Consider the following 22,406-nt stretch of genomic DNA (forward strand, 5'->3'; position numbering starts at 1 on the left):
ATGGCGGTAGGGAATAGCCGTCGCTACTGGGTGACGCAATACACCTGAGCCACGACCATGGGGCGTGTAGCTTGTCTCTCCCAAGATGGAGGGGGGGGGGGCTCTGACCGTCACGCTGCGAGTGACGTAATCCAACCGTGCCGCTGGGAGGGAAGCCATGGTCTTGGCAAAGGACTCCTTAGCCTCTCCTAACATGGCGGCCGCGAGGCGCGAGAGGTCCGGCCTCGGCCCTGGCACTTACCTCCCCTGCCTCTTCCAAGATGTCGTCGGCGGCAATGTCGCGCGCTCAGTGACGCGCTCTGGCGGCGCCGCCGCGGGAAGGGGGGCGGGGGAGCGGCCGGAGCGGCGCAGGCAGCGGCAGCCGCGGGACTGGCCGGGCCCCTGGAGGGGGGGGATTTAAAGGGACCATGTCCCCAGCGCTGGTGCTGCTGCGGAGGCCGGAGCCGGGCAGGAGGCGGCGGCGGCTGCGGGGCCGCTGAGGAGCCCTGCGGGCCCGGCCCCCTGGGCGCCCGGGAGGCGGGGACGGCGCGTGACCGGGTGAGTGTCCGCTGGGAGCCCGGCCGGCCGGGGACAAAGCGGAGCCGCCCCCGGGGACTCGGCGCCCGGCCCGGCCCTGCGGGGGGGCGGCGCGGAGCCTGGGGAGCGGCCCCGTCCGGGGTGCTGAAAGCTGGGCAGGGTGGGGCGGGGGCAGAGCCCCAGGTGTCCGGGCGCGGCGCGGGGAGCCCTGGGGGTGGGGGCAGGGATCCAGGTGCCCGGGGCGGGGGATGCTGGGGGCAGAGACCTAGGTGTCCGGGGCGGGGCGCCCGGAGGGATGCTGGGGGGCCCAGGTGTGGGGCACGGGGGGAATCCTGGGGGCAGGGCGCCAGGTGTCTGGAGTGGGGCGGGGACCTGCTGGGGCAGGGCCCGAGGTGTCTGGGTTGTGGGGGCATGCAGTGCGGCAGATGAGGGGAGCAAGGGGGGGATTCTGGGGGTGGGGCCCCCGGTGCCCGAGCTGGGGAAGGGACGTAGCTATTCCGGGAAGGGAGTAAGGGGGTTGGGGGTGCGGAAGGGCAACCCAGCTGTCTGGGAGGGACGGCGGAGGGAACTGAGTCCCAGGTGCCTGCGGATGGAAGGCTGGTGTCAGGGGAGGGGGCAGGGGGATGATCAAGGGCTGGGAGCCTGGTGCTAGGGGTCGTTGGGGTGGCTGGGAGCCAGGTGTCCTGCAGAGAGGCTGATAGAACTGGGGGTCAGCAGGAGTTGATGGTGCCCCGTAGCTGGGGAAATGATGGTGAGCGAAGGAGCAGGGAGGCTGGTGCCTGGAGATGAGCTCAGGTGGATGCTGCAGTGCTGAAAGACAGGTGCTGGGGGTGGAGGGCAGACTGCTGGGGTAGGGGGCAGTGGGCTGATGCTGCTCCAGGAAGGAAATGAGAGGGAAGCTGATGGGGCCTGGGGAGGGGAGGCGAGGCAGGAGGGATGCTGTCTTTTCATGAGGAAAGGGGGCATCAGGTATGGTGTCCACCTCTTTTGAGCTGCCTGACATTTAGGTTGTGAGCTCTCTGAGGCAGGGACTGTCTGACTTCTTACTTGTCCGTACAACTCCCAGCACAGTGGGAACATGCTCCTTGATTGGGGTTCCTAGGTGTTAACATAATGCCAATAACAATGAGGATCATCCTACCAGGCAGCTAGTGCATAAGGCACAATGCTTGGCATGGGGAGGGCTCTGGGATGTGCCATGCTAGGATTTTCTCCCTAAAGTTTTCTTCCATTGCTGCTGCTGGTTGAGCTTCACCAGTGGGAGTGTGGATACTGTGCCAGCAGCTGTTGGCACTTCTAACCACAGTGTAATCTAGAGCTGCATTGAGCAGAGTGAGACAGTAGGGTGCTTAAAACGCTGGGGGCTGGTTAGACCATGTGGCCACTAGTGCTCCCAGCACTGCTCCCGTAGATGGAGCACAGCTATGGATAGCAACGGTGAGAATTTAAAGATGAAAAAATCCTACTGTAGAGACCAGACACAGTGCCAAATCTTTTGGAGTTAGATGTAAAACCCCATAAAGTAACACACCAGTGGCGGGAGGAGAGATAGGGAACCTTTCTATTCAAGGTTCTCAAGCCTATCACTGTGCTGTCCGAGCATCTTCCAGAAGGCCAGTAAGTGACATGACTCATCTGTTGCAAGCTTCTTCCTAGCCAGTAACTGTGGTTGGATTATGTCAGGGTGGCTGATACAGCCCTCTCTAAAGGAGCTGTCAGGGATGCTGATGGTGCCTGAGTGGGTTATGTGGAGTTGATGGAGTAGGGATGCTGATGATGTAGGAGATGATGCAACAGGGAGGCTGGTAATGCCCAAGGATTGAAGGCTGCTGTTGATCTAGGCATGGGAGGTGATGGGGGATCCTTACAGGCATGGGCAAAGAAGGCAATAGGGCAATTGACTGTACTTCAAGGAAGTGATGCTGTTGGTGGCCCCTGAAGGGAGGTGTCCTCCCTGGTGTTGCCTGGGGCAGGGAGTTAATGGGCATGGGGGGAGGGATAGCTCAGTGGTTTGAGTATTGGCCTGCTAAACCCAGGGTTGTGAGTTCAATCCTTGAGGGGGCCATTTAGGGATCTGGGGCAAAAATTGGGGAATGGCCCTGCTTGGAGTAGGGGATTGGACTAGATGACCTCCTGAGGTCCCTTCCAACCCTGATATTCTATGATTCATGCTAATGGGTAAGGTATCATCCCATGAGGTTCATCATACCTGAATTATTGTGTTCTATGTAGCCCTCTCCCCCTCACAAGTACAGGAACCTTCATTATAGTTTATTTTATGCAGCCTCTGAACTGTCAGTTTTTTTCAAGGCTTGGATTTCTGTGTTGAGAGTCAGCAACTGCCTTGGAGGGAGCTGGAGGGCGTGCGGGCAGGGAGGGAGAAGCTGGAGGCTTTGGCAGCAGGTATGATACAGTTGCAGGTTTTGGCATAAAAGGTGATCAGCAGTGAAATAATTTAACAATGTAGGCATTTAAATAGCAGAGTACAGCCCAATACAGTGAATAGGCCAGTTCATCTCCCCTGTCCCCCTCTAGAGCAATTGTTTCAGGCTGTCTGCAGACTCGGGCATTGCTTAAACATGGGATGTGTTTTGAAGGCTTGTTTTGCAACCAGAAAGGCTGGAATATTGTTTTAATTGGTGGTGGTGAAGAAACGGAGTATAATTAGATAGCAACTAAAAAAAAAACCCTACAATTGTGCAGAAATGTACATGACCATGGGACCCTACTGGTAGTGGGAAGGGAATGTTGGCATCCTGGGGGGAGAGAGGTGCCCCAGGGATAGCTTTCCCAGATAACGTTGCTGAAGTCCCTGAATGCTTATATCTCTGCTTATCCTACTGCAGCATGAAATCTCTCCCTGTCAGATTCTTCAGTAAGTTCATTGTCATGGAAGACCCTGGAGCCAAATTCCCCAAAGATCCTAGCACCAACAAAGTTCAGATAATCCAAATACCAGCAAAGCCCCATATAGCTAAATGCTTGTTGCTAGATTTGCCAGCCTGCCTAGCCTCAGCACTACGACTGTGTAAGCAGAAGAGAAGGAAGATCTCCTTTGGGGATACATCCCTCTCCAGTTCCAGCTCTGGGAGAAGAAAAGCCCCTCTTTCTCTGCTAAATGCTCTCATTAGTGTGACTTCAGAGAAAGATCCATGCCATTCAGGCATTTGGGAGATGTCTTGCTGATCTTTTGAGGTTTCTCTGAGGAAGGAAATCTTATGGGATCCTGTCTAACCTGACTTCAGCCCCTAATGTGGCTTTGCCATTAATTGGGGGGGGGGGGAATTGATTTGGGAGCTTCCCAAGTTCCCTGAATTCCCATTTGATTTGATTCCAGAACAATTGTTCTTATTTTCATCTATCTTCATTGACTCACCAATAGTTGTTTTGCATGGAAGATTAAATTTTACAGATTAAATAATCTATCTGATGCAAAAGTTAGGGTTCAATGACACGGCATGGGTCTGTGCACACCTCTCTTGTGAAAGGCTATTTTAAACTGTTTTTTATGCTGTTAAGTCTGTACCATGAAATGGGGTTCTCAGACTTGTTCATAAGGTGGAGTGTGTCTTTGGGAAGAAGTGTCTAAGACAAATTCATGATCCCCTAGCTGATTATGCAGTATCTCTATAGCAACTACAGCAAATTCTTCATGGAAGAGTAACATCAGGGAAGTGTTTTGTGTCTATTTGTCCTTCCCATTTAAAAATAAGTTAATCACACTATCTCCTGCTCCCCTTTCCTCTGTCCTGCTGTTCTTTCTCCCCATGCAGTCTGACCTGTTGCCCAGTCGCTGCCTCTTTCTCCCCTAGACTTTCCTTTCCAACTGGTGGCTATGGATCTGTTGATGGCTCTTGGGGGTGACTAGCACTTCAGTCCTGCTGTTGGCCCTGGCCCCTGGGAGCAGCTCATGTTGCCCCTCATCCTGCTTGTAGGCCGTGTCCACACTACGGAGCCTATGTGGGCATAGCTATGTTTACATAGCCCTAGTGTAGACACAGCATAAGCTGATAGGAGTCCTTCTGCTGGTACAGGAATACTACTACTTCGAATAACATTAGCTACGCCAACAGGAGCACTGTTCTGTCGGCAGCGCTGCAGGTTTTATTGGCACAGCTATGTTGTTAAGGGTATGATTTCTTCCCCCCCACTCCCGCTTTTAGCAACATAACTATCCCAGTATAAGTTTTAAGAGTAAACCAGGCCTTAGATAGCAGCAGCATCCCCCATGCTTAGGTGCCTAGGCCCTTAGAGAAGAACCTGGGTGCCTGAAGAAACAACTGGGAAGAACCTAAGTCCATGTAGCCTGTTGACTCTCTGTGGACCAGAAACACATGCCCAGCAGATCCCACCATAAAGTATACAGTGTGGGCAGCTTGGGTGAAATAAGTTTTTTAGATGCATAACTGTGTACGTACAACATTCCACTTGCAGAGCTCTGGCATGGAAGAGCCTTGTTTTTGATTGTTAGGAAAGGAGGTGATTGCCCATACTTAACCACTTTAGCATTAAAATTCCCTGGTTCAGCTTTGAAGCTTGCATCTCAAGGAGGTGAATGGAGCCGGAAAGAGTTTATGATGCTTCCATTTGGCAAGAGGCATTTTGCTGCAAGTCTGGGTTAACAGGACAAATGTGCATCTGTTTACATGGGTGGGGGATGCTGTCTTGGCAAAGAGGAAAGATAGAAACATTTTTTAAATGACACCCATCGAATTTTCAAAATGCTATAAAAATTGTGTGGTAGCCCCACAATTGAGGGATCTGCAACTTTTATTAGACCTCCTAGATTCCTGGTGAGGCAAATGTGAGCTCAGAGGATTGTGTTGTGTTTATGATCTTTCTCATGCAGATTTTCTGAGGAGCCTGGTGAGATACTGAACGTTAAAAAGAGGTATGGAGATCACCATATCACCTTGCGACCCATCATCGTGCAATTTAAAAACAACTGAACAGGTGTTTGAGAAGGGGAGAAATAGTGACACTCCATAGAAACTGGTTTACAAGGAGAGATTTTTGACAGGATCAATTGGGGTGGAAAATATGTATTTTGCTAATGAAATAAGAATGGTCTTTCCTAACTAGAGGCCAGTTTTCATGTTCTCCTGAGACCAAGTATGGAAAACTTCAGGCCAAACACACATTTGTGCCAAGTGATAGTTGAATGAAATCAGTAGGTCACATATGAAATTGTTTTGCAACCATTCCAGTAGCAGGAATTCACCAGAAAGGGTTATGAGATTGCGAGTGTGATGAGTCTTCCCATTCCAGCGAATTTCATAGAATTCTCAAGCCTGACCTTAAAAACTTCAAAGGAAGGAGATTCTACCACCTCTCTAGGTAACCCATTCCAGTGCTTCACCACCCCCCTAGTGAAAGTTTTTCCTAATATCCAACCTAAACCTCCCCCACTGCAACTTGAGACCATTACTCCTTGTTCTGTCATCAGCTACCACGGAGAACAGTCTAGATCCCTCCTCTTTGGAACCCCCTTTCAGGTAGTTGAAAGCGGCTATCAAATCCCCCCTCATTCTTCTCTTCTGCAGACTAAATAATCCCAGTTCCCTCAGCCTCTCCTCATAAGTCATTGTGCTCCAGCCCCCTAAAAATTGTTGTTGCCCTCCGCTGGACGTCTTCCAATTTTTCCACATCCTTCTCGTAGTGTGGGGCCCAGAACTTGACACAGTACTCCAGATGAGGCCTCACCAATGCTGACTAGAGCGGAATGATCACATCCCTTGATCTGCTGTTCCTACTTATACAGCCAAAAATGCCATTAGCCTTCTTGGCAACAAGGGCACACTATTGACGCATATCCAGCTTCTCATCCACTGTAACCCCTAGGTCCTTCTCTGCAGAACAGCTGCCTGGCCGTTCGTTCCCTAGTCTGTAGCAGTGCATGGGATTCTTCCTTCCTAAGTGCAGGACTCTGCACTTGTCCTTGTTGAACCTCATCAGATTTCTTTTGGCCCAATCCTCTAATTTGTCTAGGTCCCTCTGTATCATATCCCTACCCCCCAGCGTATCTACCACTCCTGCAAGTTTAGTGTCCTCTGCAAACTTGCTGGGGGTGCAATCCACGCCATCCTCCAGATTATTAATGAAGATATTGAGCAAAACTGGCCCCAGGACCGACCCTTGGGGCACTCCACTTGATGCCGGCTGCCAACTAGACATGGAGCCATTGATAACTACCCGTTGAGCCCGACGATCTATCCAGCTTTCAGTCCATTCATCCAGCCCATACTTTAACTTGCTGGCAAGAATACTGTGGGAGACCATGTCAAAAGCTTTGCTAAAGTCAAGGAACAACACGTCCACTGCTTTCCCCCTCATCCACAGAGCCAGTTATCTTGTCATAGAAGGCAATTAGATTAGTCAGGCATGACTTGCCCTTGGTGAATCCATGATGACTGTTCCTGATCACTTTCCTCCCCTCTAAGTGCTTCAGAATTGATTCCTTGAGGACCTGCTCCATGACTTTTCCAGGGACTGAGGTGAGGCTGACTGGCCTGTAGTTCCCTGTCTAGAAACCCAGGCCCAAATTCTGCTGCTTGTTGCCAGGATAACCCCATTGATTTTGTGTAGCCACTGGAATAGAGTGGGTTGGGGCTTGCCTGTGTCCATGATTTTTTGCACTGGTCTAGCTAAACTAGAGTAGACGTGCTGGTGTCAAGGGGGTTTGCACTGATTGAGCAAACCCCGAAGGTAAGTTGCACTGGTGTAGTTCGTCTGCACGGAGGTTTGCACCAGCACAGCTCCCTCCAAGTAGCTACGCTCATGGAAAATCCTGAATGTGGACATGGCCTTGGTTGCATCCTGGGACAGAAGGAGGAAACCAAGGCCATGTCCACATTCAGGATTTTGTTTGGCTCTTTGAGGGTGGGTGCGGGGGGAAGGGAGGCTTTGCTTTTGTGTCACTTGAGTGGGTGAAACACAAGACAAGATGCGGAGTATCGAATGGACCTCAGTGGTGGCACCCCAGCTAAATATGTCCCATGGTACTGCACCATGTAGATTTGAACATTTACCAGTTTACCTGGAGCGATAACACCAGCCAACAGCTCAGTCTAAACACATAGTTGCAGCAGTTTAACTAAAGGTGTGACTTTAAACAGGTGTAGCTGCTGTATATGTGTGGATGCTATTGGGTTAGCTTAAATCTCTTTTAATTGACTTAAGCTAAAATGATAGGAGAGCTTAGGGTGACCAGATAGCAAGTGTGGAAAAATTGGGATGGGGGTGAAGGGTAATAGGAGCCCATATTAAAAAAAAAAAAAAGCCCCAAATATCGGGACTGTCCTTATAAAATCGGGACATCTGATCACCCTAAGAGAGCTACACAGCTGGTGCTTGTGCTGTGTCAAGGTGCTTTGGGTTCATTGGGTTACTTGGGAAGGAGAGGCACTTGGGCATGTGACAGTGTCACATGCCCTCTATTAACTTGCATTCTCTTGAGCTGACTGATGTGATGTCAGTCAATCATTGCTATGTAATAAAATGAATTAACTACTTACAAGTGTGTCCCTCTATCCTTTGGGGAAATGCTACCAGAGAACATGATTGTATTAGAAAAGTGAAAAGAATTAATTGTGCAAAATATCCAAAAAGCTACATAAAGAACAGTTTGGGTGGTGGTGGGTCACCGGTGGCGAAGGTCCTTGTCTGTGTGCATCATTACCCACAGGAAGCAGCCTGTGATCCTGAGGGAATAGGGGCTCTCAGTTTGGGAAGAGAGGAAGAAAGTGTCATTCCCACTGCTGATTGGACACAGAGCTAGAACATTTTGGAGAGTCTTTCTGTTACCTGGGATTTTCTGAACCCGAAACTATGGTAACTAATCTTTGTTTTCAGGACATAAATCAATGTGGACACAGCTCCTCTGTCTGATAAATGATTGGTATGCACAAGTGCTTTCACCCAAAAATCCTTGTTTTTTTTTATTTTCTCAAACACACATCTAAAATAACAGTAGTCTAAAGCACCCCAGATACAGTTACCCAAAATCTGAGATGGTGTTGAGTGGTCAACAGCAGGTTTCCAGTGACTAGCCTTCCTCCTAGCCACTGCGGAATTGAATGTCAGACTCCTAGCTTGTCAAAAGCCTCTATGATCTTCACCAAATTGCACACTCTAATCTCCAACGTACCAGCAAGCCACTGCTGTTGTCTCTATCCCTTAGAGCCTCCATGGAGTGGAGACTGTCTTCCTTCTGATGCCTCGGGCTTGGCAGAAGTTCTGCCGGTCTTTCCCTTCAGCAAGCTGAAAGCAGAGAGAAAGTGATCTGTGGGTTGTGCTAGGCATGGCAGCATTGTCAGGCTCCACTGCACGGTGGCTCACTCTGGGAAGAATCCAATGTACATTGGGAGTGGCTGTCAATGAAACTGGGAGAGTCTATGGGCCATTGTTTGTTCTCCTGCTCAGATGCATGACCTTGACTCCTGATATATAATTTAAGACTCCTCTCTTTTATAATGCTCTTCATTCTGCCTATTTATCATCCAAGTCAGACAATCTACTCTTCTATGGCTACTTCATTGTAAGACACTTGGGAAAACCTCCTACATGTTACTATGCTCTGGTGCTGTCTATTATTTCTAATTCAAAAACACTATATTGGGGCCAGTACAGGGATGCCAAATCCTCTGCTTGCTTTATAGGCTAATGACATTGGTGCTCATGACCTGAATGTTCTTCCAGGAGCTAATCTACCACTGGGCTGCTACAGAAACCAGGCAGCTACTCTGCTGCACTGCTTAGGGTCACGATAGCTGGTGACTCTGGATGCACTTGAAGTGGCCAGGTATTGTCTGCAGGTTCAGCAGAGAAGTGTTCACTGCCTGTGATCCTGCTGCATAACCTAGAACTGTGGCTGTTAAGAGAGTTCTTGGTGGGGTCAGATAAAGATTCAGGGATAAAGGAGCAGGAGGGTACCAGTAAAGAGAAATTCTTATGTTGGCCGGAACTCCAGAAAGAGCAGGGTAGCAGAAATTGATTAATAGATTTTAAGGCTAGGAACCACTATGACCATCCAGTCTGACTTCTTGCATAACACATGCCAGAGAACCCCACCTAATAATTTCTGCATCAAGCACATAATTTCTTGTTGACTTAGAGTGTATGTGTTAGAAAGAGACATCTAGTCTTGATTTAAAGACTTCAAGTGATGGATAATGCATCACAGGTCCTAGATCAGTTATGCCAAGGGTAAATTGACCTTTTTTTTTTTTTTTTTTTTTTAAGTGCCTTATTTTCAGTCTAACTTCAGCTTTTCTGTCTTTGTCTGATAAATTAAAGAGCCCCCCTACTAGCCGAAATCTCCCCCGTGGGTATCTAGAGACTATGCTCAAGCTACCTCTTAATCTTCAGTTGGCCACAAATCTAGTGTCCTGAGTGAATTCCCAAGATTTGCTGGCCTGTTAGTTGTTTGTATAACCACTTCCTTGTTCTGGGTTTTTTCACTTTCTCAGCATACTGTTTGTGTGAGCTCAGGAATTCACAGGCTTTCTGTAGCATGGTCATCCCTTAACAAGAGTGTCCTGGGGAAGTACCTCCCACAAGCCCATTCACGATCTCACAAAGTCTTGGTAGCAGCACCAGAGACCCTATTCTCTGCTTCTCCCCTTGGTCTCTGGAGCTGGACGGGTCTGGAAATGCAGCTGTACAAGGTTAATTTGGTATCTGGAACCCCATCTCCTGCTTTTCCCCCATGTTCCAAATAGCACTACTTGGGTTCTCAAACTTTCCCTCTCCTGCTGGTGAGTCTTTCCTGCTCACCCCACTCCCAGCCACTTTCCCTCTGTAATGCATGGCATTGACAAAGGGTTATATGTGATTCCTCGCACAGAAACAAACTAGCCCTTCCCAAGAAGGAGGGAACCCATGAGAACTCCCACAGATTCTAGTTGTAAACTGTAATTAAAATTGCCCCTAACACATATTGTCTCCTGATGAGGTGTGTGTGCACCATGACATCCATCATATAGAGTTGATGTTGATTCCTTTTAGTCAAGGCCACTGGAGTGAGTTAGTTTGTAAAGTGCTTTGAAGATTAGAAATGCTGTTTTTTATTGTGCTCTTCTAGGGTTGACATCACCATGGAGAATATTTTTAGAGTTACCTGGTGTCTAGGTAACGAAACTTTCATATGCTTCGTACAACCAGTCTCTAGAAAACCTCCTCTGTGGTCAGAACTGTAAGAGTTCTGAATATATGCAGTGTAGTTGTAGCCATGTTGGTCCCCGGATATTAGAGAGACCAGTTGGGTGACACAATACCTTTTTATTGGACTAGCTTCTTTCTTTGATAGTTCTGGATTTCTTGCATAAATAGAAGAACGGTGGATCCTCGCTAGAATGTGCATCTATATTGCGTGAATTCGCTTATAACGCAGTCACAGCCATGGATTCCAAATTTAGTAACTTTCATTAGTAGTCATGGTAACACGGTCCCGCGCATGCATCCCAAATCCCATGCTCTCGCGAGGATCCAGTGTAGGTCCAATAAAAGCTATTCCCTCAACCACCTTGTCTCTCTAGAGCTCTGAAGAGACGTGTTTGAAATGAGTGCTAGAAATCAGAATTTGAAAATCTTGCCTCTTGTTTAGGCTCTGGCTTTTTGCGGGTCTGTGGTACCATGTACACTACATGAAGCGAAACCTCTGACTGCCCGCAGGCCTGGATCGCTTCCTAATGTGGAGCGTGAGTGGACACAATGGGTCAGTTACTCAGCTCTCTAGACAGGGGTTTTCTTTTGCTACTCTTTTCAGAGGCATTGAGCATCCTCCACTCCAGGTGAAATCAATGGGAGCTGCAGGTGCTTTGTATTAAGTGGCTCATTTCAGATGCCCCAAACTAGTGGGTATTCTGTATTTAAGCAAAGAAATTTTGTCTTAATTCCAGTTTCCTTATTTGTGAAACTGGGATAACTAATGTCTGAAGTGCTCTGGGATCCTTGGGCAGAAAGCACTTGAGAAGCATGAGTCACCCTCTTCTCGCTACTGCGCCTTTTAAAAATAGGTGACAAGTGCTGTGCTGGCAGCAAAGAAATTAGCACTCTGGTCTTCATGTGGCATCACAGCGTCTGAAGCCTGTTTTCTCTCTCTCTCGGGCTGGCACACTCTAGAGAGGGAACACTTGGTTCCTTGGCAGAAGGAGTGGGTATCTTGTGCCACATGGCAGTGACATCTTCCTGCCATTAGAGAGAATCCTTAGTGTTCATGTCCAGCTCTTCTGGGGCAGAGTATGGGCACTGCAATGTGAGACCCTAAGGCAGCAGGGGGCAAACTTTTTGCCCCAAGGGCCACATCTGGGTATGGAAATTGTATGGCGGGTCATGAATGCTAATGAAATTGTGGGTTGGGGTGCGGGAGGGGGTGAGGGTTCCAGCTGGGGGTGTGGGCTCTGGGGTGAGGCCAGAAATGAGGCGTTCAGGGTGTGGGAGGGGGCTCTGGGCTGGGGTGCAAGGGGCGGGGGTGAGGGCTTCAGGTGCTTTGGGCTGGGACCAAGCAGTTCGGAAGGTGGGAGTGGGATCGGGGCTGGGGCGCTGGACGGGGTCGGGGTGCAGGCTTCAGGTAGCGCTTACCTCAAGCAGCTCCCAGAAGTAACATTTCCCCCCTATGGCTCCTAAGCAGAGGTGCAGCCAGGCAGCTTTACGTGCTGCCCTGTCTGCAGGCACTGCCCCTGCAGCTCCCGTTGGCTGTAGTTCCTGGGGCTTGGGGCTGCCTCTACACGTAGGAGCCGGAGGGAGAACCTGCCGCTGCTTCTGGAAGCTGCGTGGAGTTGGGCAAGCCCTGGACCCCACTCCCCAGCGGGAGCTTGAGGGGTGGATTAAAACGTCTGGAGGGCTGGATGCGGCCCCGGGCCGTAGCTTGCCCACCCGTGCCCTAAGGGCCGGGTGAGGGGACCCTTCACAGTTTTAGTGAGCACAAAGGGTCCCTTGAGGAGAGCCATGTATCAGTGTTTAAAGTATTGGGTACATGCTGGGAATCCCAGTGGGAGGTCAGTGTGGGTATTTTTGTGTGGTGATTATATATGTTCCTGAGGGACTTGTACAGAGTCTGAAGCACTGAAAATGTGCAGCTGTAGGCTTGACTGGAAAGAGCCCAATGGAATCCTAAAAACCTAGGGAAAAGATTTCAGCAGATCCTCACTGTCCGTGTTTTGGACTTAGTGCTGCACAGGCATGCCATGCATGGGCTCCTGATGGAGTCAGCCAGCCCTCTCCAGGTGTCTTGCCTCCACGTGGAATGGTGCTTGTTGCTAAAGGAAGCTCTTGGCAATCAAAGCCAGCTGGTAGGTCCTACCCCTGCTGGCTAGAAAAAGAGCAAATACATATGGAGCAAATACATATGAAGCAATTTTGTGTGTGTCTTGCTGAGGGTGAAACTAGACTAGGTAGGGGTAGCAGGTTACCCAGGCCTGCAGCCTTGGCTCAGTGACTGGCACTGGCTGGGCTTTCTTGCTGGGATGCCCTCTGTTTTGTAATGCCTGGTTCTGTGGGGACTGTGTGTGAGAGCCAAGGCTGCAGGGACAGGAAGAGTGAGACTTAAATAAGCACAAGGCATCTCTGTTTGTTGTGCAGTGGCTGTGTCCCCTCCTCCCCAACACTGGGGGGAGAGCCAAGCGTTCCTCAGTGCAAGTCCTCTCCAGAAAGCTCTGAAAGAGACAAGCATGAAGATCAAATTCATTGTGTTACTGACATGGTAACGTGTGGTTGTTTGGTTCAGGTTTTTTCCTCCCCTTTTGTAGCTCCTGTAGAGTAGCTGGCACAATTGTGGTGGGGTGGCAGAGAATCGTAGGGAATCAAGCCCATCACAACAGGTATTCAGTTTGATTTCCTCACCTCCCCACTTGCAGAGCTCACAGGACTCTCCTCTACATCATTCCCAGAAATGCTTGGTCTCTGCTCATTCCTGGCTCTCTGCAGTGATGGAGACTCCATCTCCTATCATCTCTTCTAGGGATCCTTTGCTTTCATGGTTAAGAACAGTTTATGTAAATGGCTCCAGGCTATTGCTCCTTGTATGGTAATAGCCTCTTAGGAGACAGTGAATAATTCCCTCCCTTCATTTATATTGTTACCTTGAAGGTATTTATAGACTCATGTCTCTCCTCTGGCCTTCTCTTTCCTTTACTACATAAACTTAGCTCTCTTGCTCCCTCTACTCATGTGCCTTTATTCTCTAGCTCTCTGGTACATTTGCTTGCTGTCACTTGTGCTTTCGCTAGCATTCTTTCCGGATTGTAGAGGCTGGAGCCATTCATGCTTATTTGAAACATGGCCATATTGGGGTTATGTAGGGCAGCCTTATGTCCTCTCCAGCTCATGTATGTGATTTACCCTCCTACGTGCAATAATAACTTTGCCTTGCAGCACACCATGAGAGATGGTGGCTATGATTCTGGGAGCTATGGTTGTCACTGCTTTTCCCTGAGTATAGCTCAGGCTCTGTTCAGACCCACTATGAAATGTTGTGGTGTTCACTTTTACCAGTGATTTGAAGTTGGTTATACAGTAACTTCATCCCCAGTGTGACTGGATTGGTTGGGATCAATAATCATCTTGACATCCATGTTGAAGTAGTCCTCGTCATATTGTTTACTGTGTCTGCACTCTGATCATCACAGTGGTAAACCACCCAGGGACCCTTTATTGGGTCCATGCCCCAAGAGCGAGTGGTGCTAGAATTGCTTTCTTACACCTGTGACCGATTAGGATGGTGAGTCTCATTGGGACAGATGCAAACCTAGCAGCAGCAACCTCTAGGCATGGCTAATGCTATGCATGGTAGCTATGAATCTAAGGAAAGATGTTGAACCAGTGTGAGCTTCAAGATGTAGTGCCCATCCTGCAAAGTAATGCACATTGACATGAGCTAATCATCCTGTGCCCCAGACACTACACTGGCTATCTACTTAATACTAGAACAAGTTCAAGGTCCCAAAGCCCTCAGTGGGCTGAAGCTGACTCTGCAGTCAGGACCTACCATGAAGCTGTGGCCCTCAGGAACAGTAGAACTGTCAACAGGACAGGTGTTGCTCATGGGAACCGGGGGACATGAGCATTCTCAGTTGCTGGCCCATAGCTGGGGAACTCTTCTTCCATGAGAGACTAGAACAGTCCTACATCTCATTGCCTTTGGGGAAGCAAATGGAGACAAGATTTTGCCCTCCAATAAAGCCCACCTCCCAGGAAGAATAACTAGCTGAGCATTTTCCCTTTCTCCTTCCTGTCTCCCAAAACCCCTCAACAGGCAGAGGGGTGGAGATGGGTGGGTGGGGGACAGGAAGAGACCCAAACTTGTGTGTGTATAGGGTGTCTGTGGCTTGCGCGAACGCTGTAAGTAGCAGTATAAATCCCTGGGGAGATGGTAAGGGGCTGTACCAAGTCTTTAGCTTCTAGTTGGCTGGCTCAAATGCATCCCAGGAGAGTGGTAACTGAAATCTGTTTCTCTTCGGATTACATGAAGTGAGTGGCTAGCTTCAGTCCAGATCCTGCTTAGGTAGGTGTCCATTTTGCAGAACTACAGCCTCCTTGTTGGTGGCCCCAACAAGTTGTTGTGTAGCAAACCTCTTACCCCTGGGGAGGTAGTGGGAGATATGCTGGCACTTCTGCTGTACCTGCTTGGGGAGAAATAGTCTGTTAACATGGTACCTTTCACCAGCATGAAATGCCATTTAAAAAATGTAACTGCAGCTATTAGTAGCCTCTGGTGATATAAAGGGAGAGCATGTAGGCCATGAAAATACCTGAATCTGTCACAGAGGGTGGATACGTGTAATTATATGGGATATTGAAAGTTGTGTGTTTTACCTTTTTAGGAGCGTTTACATGTGTTAGGTCAACACAAAACACAAAACTTGGAGACAGAAAATGCTCCTAGGATAACGGAGCTCTGTAGTAACAGGAAGCATGGTGCAAATGAAAAGCAACAATGTGTGATGGAAATGTGCAGTGTTAGCCTGTGAATGAGGAGAGATGCTGCATGGTAGGGACCAGTGGAATAATCCTGCCCTTCTGCAGAACAGCTCACGATACACATAGACACACGACCAGTCTTTATGTACACATACATGTCCTGGCATGTCACTAAGGTCTTACGTCACCAGTGGGTAGCTCCAGACATCTTGTATCTTTCCCCATTGACTCCTCCAGCAAGGAGGGAACCAAGGTGTCGGCAGGATACACTGCTCTCAAGGCACAGATATTAAACGATTTTCCTGTCTCTGTATTGGCCATTTAGCAGCTTCTTCCACCTTCTGCCCTTCTCACCTGTATAACCTCATTTAGCCTTTTTCGTCCTTGTTCCATGCTAACCCTGCGGCCAGGGAGTGATGCAGAATCTTGCTAAGCAGGTCAGTCTCCTACAGGGTCATGTGGTGCCTTGGGCACTGTACTGTTCTTTCTCATTCCCCAAGCCTTTCTGCATCACCTTGAAATGCTCCTAGGCTCAACAAGCTCTTGCGGTAGAAGCGTCAATGCTCTAGCATGGTGCTAGAGAGCACTGTGCTGCCAGAGATGCCATGTTCACATATGGAAATGAAAAACAAAAGTCCTGACCAATTGCCTCCTGGAATCCCATAGCACCAAGGGCATGGACTTGGATGTCCTGGTTACATCCCATACTGGGATTTAACTGGGTATCGATATTTTTCACTTCACGGCTGAAACAGCTGCTGCTCTGCCCCACTTGAAGCCAGTCATGTAGTGACACTGTAAAGATGTTGGGCTGAAAGGCACAGTAAGATTCTTTTGTTACTATCTGTTACTCCAGGTCATGCCCTTGGGCCTAAAGAGAGCAGGTGTGACCAGGGAAGGCTGGGGAGTGTCTCTGCAGTTGAGAAATCCTCATCATTTTTTCCCCTTTTTAGATTTTCTGGCTACAGCTGCCTGTGAATCCTATGAAGTCCTGATGTTTGTTTTTCCTGAGTGACACAACAGAATCTGTGAGGAATGGAGAAAGCTGTCTCTACTTCTTCATCAGAGCAGCAGAGAGCGCATCAGTGTGATGGAGGCAAAAGCGTGTTAATGACATTGGAGCCAAACAAAGAAGATTTTGCTGCCCTTGAGTGCTCCCAAGGTGAACAGAGAATAACTGCTTTTGTTAAAGATGCAAAAATGCCTCTGGAGAGTGCAGCTCTATCAGGGACATCAGTGGAAGGGGGGACTGATCTTAAGGAGGCTGCCTTCTATGCTTCCGACAATGTGGCAGCCATGAGCAGAGACGGGAAAGGGAATTCGGGTGCTGATGACATGTGCAGCCGTAAGAAGGATCCCACTTTTTTCTTGCCTCTAGCCCGTCAGGAGCCAGACGTTGCTTTGGAAGCACACAACGTGGCAGGTAAGTTCCGCACCGTAAATCAATAGGTGGGACTCCAATACCATTGGCTAATGGCAAGTCAGAGCCTCTTTCCTGGTGAACAGAAGGGAGGTCAAAAGCCTAGATTGCTGTAGAGTTTAATTTTCATTTAAAAATATACCTGGCATTTGTGGTGGTGCTGGAAACCTTCTAAAAGGAACAGCAGAGCAGCGAGTCTTCCTGAGTCTGCAGACTGCTTTGGCACCCCGCTTCCGCTCATTTGCAGAGTGAGTTAAGGAGACACGGCTTAGTGCAGCTGCTGCTATTCAGGACCCTGCAGGCTGCAGTGAAACTGATTAGAATCCCTGCCAGTTTTCCTTTGCTGCTGCTCTAAGCAGTGAGAGAGGCAGACACTGGAGATCTTCGCGGGAGAGAAGGGAGGAGTCCTTCAGGAGGCTGTGGGCAAAGTCAAGAGATGCTTCTAGCAACCAGAGGATGGGATGGCGGGGGGAGGCATTCAAATGTATCCAGTATCTATGAGCCAGACGTGCCTAGAAAAGAAGCAAAGTCCATGAACAGCACCCTTTTCCTTCCTCCATCTGCAGCCTTTCCCAGCATCTGATGGTAGTGGGAAGGGGTGTGTATCCAGGCATCTCACCAGCTCCAGGCTGGGGCTGTGGGGAGGGACCCCCCTCATCTTTTGTTTTGGCCTCTGGCTAGCAGATAATGAGTTTGCTGGGGTTGTGGGTTGTGTGTTTGTTTTTTTTTGTTTTTTTTTGGTTGGTTGGGTTTTTTTGGTTTTTTGAGCTTTCTTGGCAGTGGACTGTCCCTGGTGATCATCCCGCCTGCCGTGGCCAGCCATGCAGCCTCTGCCTTGGTGTGCAGCTCCTGGTAGCACTCAGTTGATGAAAGCTCCTGGGCATTGGGCCTTTCACAGCTGTTTCCCCTCCTCCTCCCCATCTCTCCTGGCTTCACTTTCTCAGAGGTCGGGGAATTAATGGTATTCCACATGGAGATCTCCCTGTTTGCCGATAGGCTGTGGATATGAGTGCAGTACTGGGCTTCCTTCCTAGGTGAATAGCTCCAAGATCTTTCCCCTTGTGGCGTTGAGAGTTTTGGAGGGGGAGGGAGCATGATAATGACACAGCCATGCTGAACAGTGCCTGTTCTAGTTTGTTTGAGCTCATACATATGTTGGGGCAACCAGAAGAGAATCCAAATGTAATGTGCCAATTGGTAATTTAGCAACATGGTAACGATCTTAAAGTTCAGCACCACAGATAGGGATGTAAAATTCAGTGGCACAGTCATGATTTTCCACTGACTGCATCTGATGAAGTGAGTGTAGCTCACGAAAGCTTATGCTCAAATAAATTGGTTAGTCTCTAAGGTGCCACAAGTCCTCCTTTTCTTTCTGTGGATACAGACTAACACGGCTGCTACTCTGAAACCTGTCATGAGCTAATAGCTCTTGGGAGTTCTGCTTGCCACATCAAAACTGTCTGTTCAATTCATGAATCTTAGACTTGTCAGACCCATTAAATGGTGCCGGTCAGATGCTGAAACGCCAGTGGCACTTGGTAATTTAGTGACCCGTGCATGTAAATTGGGGGGGAGTTACTATTTGCTTAGCATAGTAACTCTCTGGGTATGTTGTATCTTCAAGTGCAGTGCCTCTATGTATTAAAACACATACTAACAATTGCATTGGGAGACCTAATTAGGCCCTTTGCACATCTGTGACTTGCATAACCTCCCACGTGTTCTCCTTGTACCAGTCCAGAGCTGTGGAGATAGACTCCTCTGCCAGCAGGTGGAAACAGGAATCCTGGAGAACTTGGAGTGATTTCTTCCTTTGCTAAGTGGAGTTCATAGGCACAAAGCATTCTGTTGGTTACAGTTTCCTTGTCGCTGTGAAAAGCTGTACCTCCCAGGAACCTATGGCTTGCCAGTTATCTTTTTGGGCTCTGTGTGATGCCCTCCTGCTATTTAATGTTGCCTCTCCTAATGTGTGTTCCTATACTAAGAACTAGGGAGAGAAGTTCTCTAGCTATGCAGCTGTTCCCAGGTAATCATCTGGCCTGGATGTGCGTTATCTAAGTGGCTTCATTCCCCACCCACTGCACCCAGGAATCCTGGCTGGGAGGTAGTTTTGGGGGAAGGAGGCTGTGATGTATTATCTCCAGTAACAGTGGCCTCTCCAGGTGAGATGGGTGTATGAGCTCACATGACTGTTAGTTGGGCATGGATTTGTGTTGCTCTGTATAATTAGATTTTGAATGCAATCTCTGTGCTGGCTGAGGGGAGGCCTGGAAAGCTCATGCCTAAATCCATTCTCTCCATTTAAAAAATCTAGAGCTCCTACTATAGAAACAACAGAGAAGGGACCTTTACTCCCCACCACTTTCTTGCTATTCTCCTCTGCATTAGCCCTTGCTATACAATCCTGCCGCAGCCCTTTCCAGTTCTCTCTCAAATGCTGTGTCCTATTACCTTCCCTAGCCGCTTATTTCATATGTTTGTTCTTGACTCTGCAGAGAAGTTCTGCTTAAGTTCCGTTGTTAATAAGCAGCTTCCTCATCTATGGATTAAAGCCCTTATTAGTGTGAAAAATGTCACTCTGTTGATTTGTGTGTGTGTCTCTCTCTCTCCTGGGAGAGGAGCCCAATTTCTTTAATGTCTCGTAATTTAAGGCCAGGTCTCACTGATGTCAATGAGAACAGGATCCTGGCCCTGGTGAAGGTTCAAATCTCACATAGTCTTTATTTGCCTCTGCTGCATCAGAAATTTCTGTCCAGCTTTCTCCTGATGGATACTTGGTGCAAAATGTGCCTCATGAGGCTGGGAAAGGGGTGGAGCTGTGCTGATTCTATCTGGCCTGGCTACAGCAGGTGCCCAGGGTTTGATTTTTGTATCCAACTGTGTGATCAGGGTCAGGATGGTGCTGGTGCATAGACAGTCCTGTGGCCACTTGAAATGACTGAATTCTTGTCTGGCCTGGCATTGCACTTGCCTGTGCTGAATGATACCCCTGTAAAGATGTCAGACATGGAATTTCTGCCCTCACTCCCAGATCATTGTATTCTGTCCTGGGCAGACAATCTCCTTCTTCAAGTGTCAAGTCAGGCATAGCATTGGAGACCAATCTGTTTTTGTTTTATAACTTTTCAGAAGTAGCTGAATAGAGGAAAAAACCATGAAGGGATGGATAGATAGAAAGTGCAGAAGACAATTGGAATCAATACATTGTAAATAAAACAGCATTGAACCATTCCTTTCCAAGCACATGCTAAAAGGGGTAAACTGGGTTAATCCTTTTATTCACACCTCCAAGAACAGGATCCTAGTTCATCGATCTGCCTAGACCAGTGACTTTTTGGAATTCCCTTAGGAAAAGCATTCCGCTGTTGGGCCACAGATCCTCTTGTCCTCTATCATTGTATTGTGGTAGCACTTAAAAACCCAGGACCCCATTGTGCTAGATTGACAGTGTCTCTTCTCTTCTCCATACATTGCACCTACACCATGGCGACTTTGTAGTCCATGTGTGATGGGTAAAGTTCTGAGCTTTAAACGATGTGCCTAGACAGGAGGCTCCAGGGCATGTGACTCCCCCATCATAAATTTCTTGCTGTCTCTTGCCTTGATGTGATGGAGGAGGAAAAACTGCTTTCTTCTCTCCCCAGACCAGGGACATTTTATTTTTCCAAGTAGTGGGTGGCCTGGTCCAACATTTTCACCTCTCCCCACTGTGAATTATGTGCCTCATGCTTTGCAAATTAGAATCCATTCTGGCTGGTTGGGAAAACCACCAACTGTGTGCACAGCTAGTTTATGCCGAACCAACCTTTTTTTATTACCTGGTCCTCCTCCAGGTGGTTTGTTTAATTCTTGTCATTATTACCATCAATTACATGTGCTGTGGCAGTGCCTAGGAGCCCCACACGTGACCCAGGACCCCATTGCACTAGGACTGTATGTTATTTATTAGGTGTGCTACAGTAGTACCTAGGAGCCATGGTGTTAGGTGCTGTACAACACAGAACAAAAAGATGGTCTGTCAGGTGTTTGGCGTGCCTGCAGCCTGCGCAGGACCCACTTTCATACCCAGAGTACCTCTCCAGGCACTGGTTTATTTTACAAACACACAGTTCCTCATCCCACCTGGGGCTACAGCTTCCAGGGGAATTTCCCCTTTGCTTCTCTCAGCCCCTCCTGCTTCAGGGACTACTGTAGGATTCTTCTGTGCTCTTTAGCTGAGCCCCACCTCACAGGGCTTTCTCCCTGGAGGCCCTTTCCCCCAAGCAGGTTCCCTCTATCTCCCCTGTCAGGGGACTCTGGCAGCCTCTTCCAGGAACTCCCCGTTGCTGCTCCTCCCACTTTCTTCCCAACAAGTTGCCTCCTTATGACCCCAAGTACTGCCCCACCCTCTTAATTGGCCAGACTGGGAGCACCTGCCCTAGTACACAGGGGGTGGACCTGCTTCGTTTAATGGGGCCAGCCACCCTGTGACACAGCTCGTTTAAATTCACCTAGAGGCCTTGTCTTCTAGATTGTGTGCTGGCTGGGGCTGTCATGTACCGGTGTTGTGAGTACTGGGCACAATGGGGCTTGGCCTGACTGAGCAGAGGCCTCTCAGTGCTCCTGCATGTAAATGTCTGATAGCTTGAAGGCAAAACCCACTGTCCTCTGAGTCTCATCCAGTGTCTCACTTGGAGATAGGAACCACTGAGGGTACATAACCTCCTGGGTTGACCGTGGTCCCCGTGGCTGTTGCGGAGTTAACACCGGGGAGTTGTAGTGATTCTTGCTGTGCATCCTCTGCACTCTGAATGACAGCAGCCAGCTCCTCTGACCTGACAGACAGATGTCCTCAGAAATCCCCACCCAGACATGGCCACCTGAACTCCTCTCACCCCGGGCTTTCCCCGCTGCTGGCTCTGTTCCCATAAAGCTCAGCCCACTTCCTCCCCCAGTGAGGAATTCCTTTTAATAACTGGTATTGGGTGGGGTGGGGTCTGGAGTGGAGGTGGCTGTGTGCTGTTTGGGGACAGGGAGTTGTGAGTGCAATAGCCTGTTGGTGGGAAGGGATTTGCATAATCTGGTGTAAAAATTTGCTGGAAAACTGTACAGTTGTGGGTCAATCATTGTTCAGCATCCCTACCTTCTGATTGGTTTATGCAGTATAATCCTTCCCTATATCTCAGATGGGTTGTGGGGCTTGGTTAGTGTCCATAAAGTGTTCTGAGATCTTTGGAAGGAGCTAGGGAAGAGTACACTTTGCTGTGTTATAGGGTTGCTTGTAAATAAGTTTAAGATTTTGTAACAATTATTTTTAGTAAAAGTCACAGACAGGTCATGGGCTTCTGTGAATTTTTGTTTATTGCCTGTGACCTGTCTGACTTTTTTTAGTAAAAATTGTTACAAAATGGGGCTGATAGGGGATGAGAGCCCAAGCCCTGCTGCAGGTGGGGAGGAGGATCCTGCCTGCAGTAGCTGAGAGCTCCAGGGTTCTCCTTGCCACCCACAGCAGCTGGGAGCTCTGGGGTCCCCACCAGCTGACAGCTCTAGACTCACCACCCTGGGGCTGAAG

General features: G+C 48.9%; 1 protein-coding gene across 9 annotated transcripts in view; it reads left to right on the forward strand.

Moving 5' to 3' along the window:
* The first annotated feature begins 329 nt into the window (after window positions 1-329).
* Window positions 330-22,406, forward strand: part of WIZ (WIZ zinc finger) — a 157,635-nt gene continuing 135,558 nt past the window's right edge. For 5 of the 9 annotated variants that reach the window (XM_078849683.1, XM_078849686.1, XM_078849684.1 and 2 more), the window contains exons 1-2: window positions 330-537; window positions 16,386-16,855. In XM_078849683.1, coding sequence (XP_078705809.1) covers window positions 16,468-16,855 — 388 coding nt within the window. In that variant the 5' untranslated portion in view covers window positions 330-537; window positions 16,386-16,467. Of the gene's footprint in view, window positions 538-16,385; window positions 16,856-22,406 lie in introns of those variants that run through there. The other 4 variants (XM_078849685.1, XM_073319241.2, XM_073319245.2 and 1 more) reach the window with 3 other exon arrangements.

The sequence above is a fragment of the Lepidochelys kempii genome, chromosome 20 (assembly GCF_965140285.1).
Source record: "Lepidochelys kempii isolate rLepKem1 chromosome 20, rLepKem1.hap1, whole genome shotgun sequence".
In the NCBI taxonomy this organism is placed as follows: Eukaryota; Metazoa; Chordata; order Testudines; family Cheloniidae; genus Lepidochelys; species Lepidochelys kempii.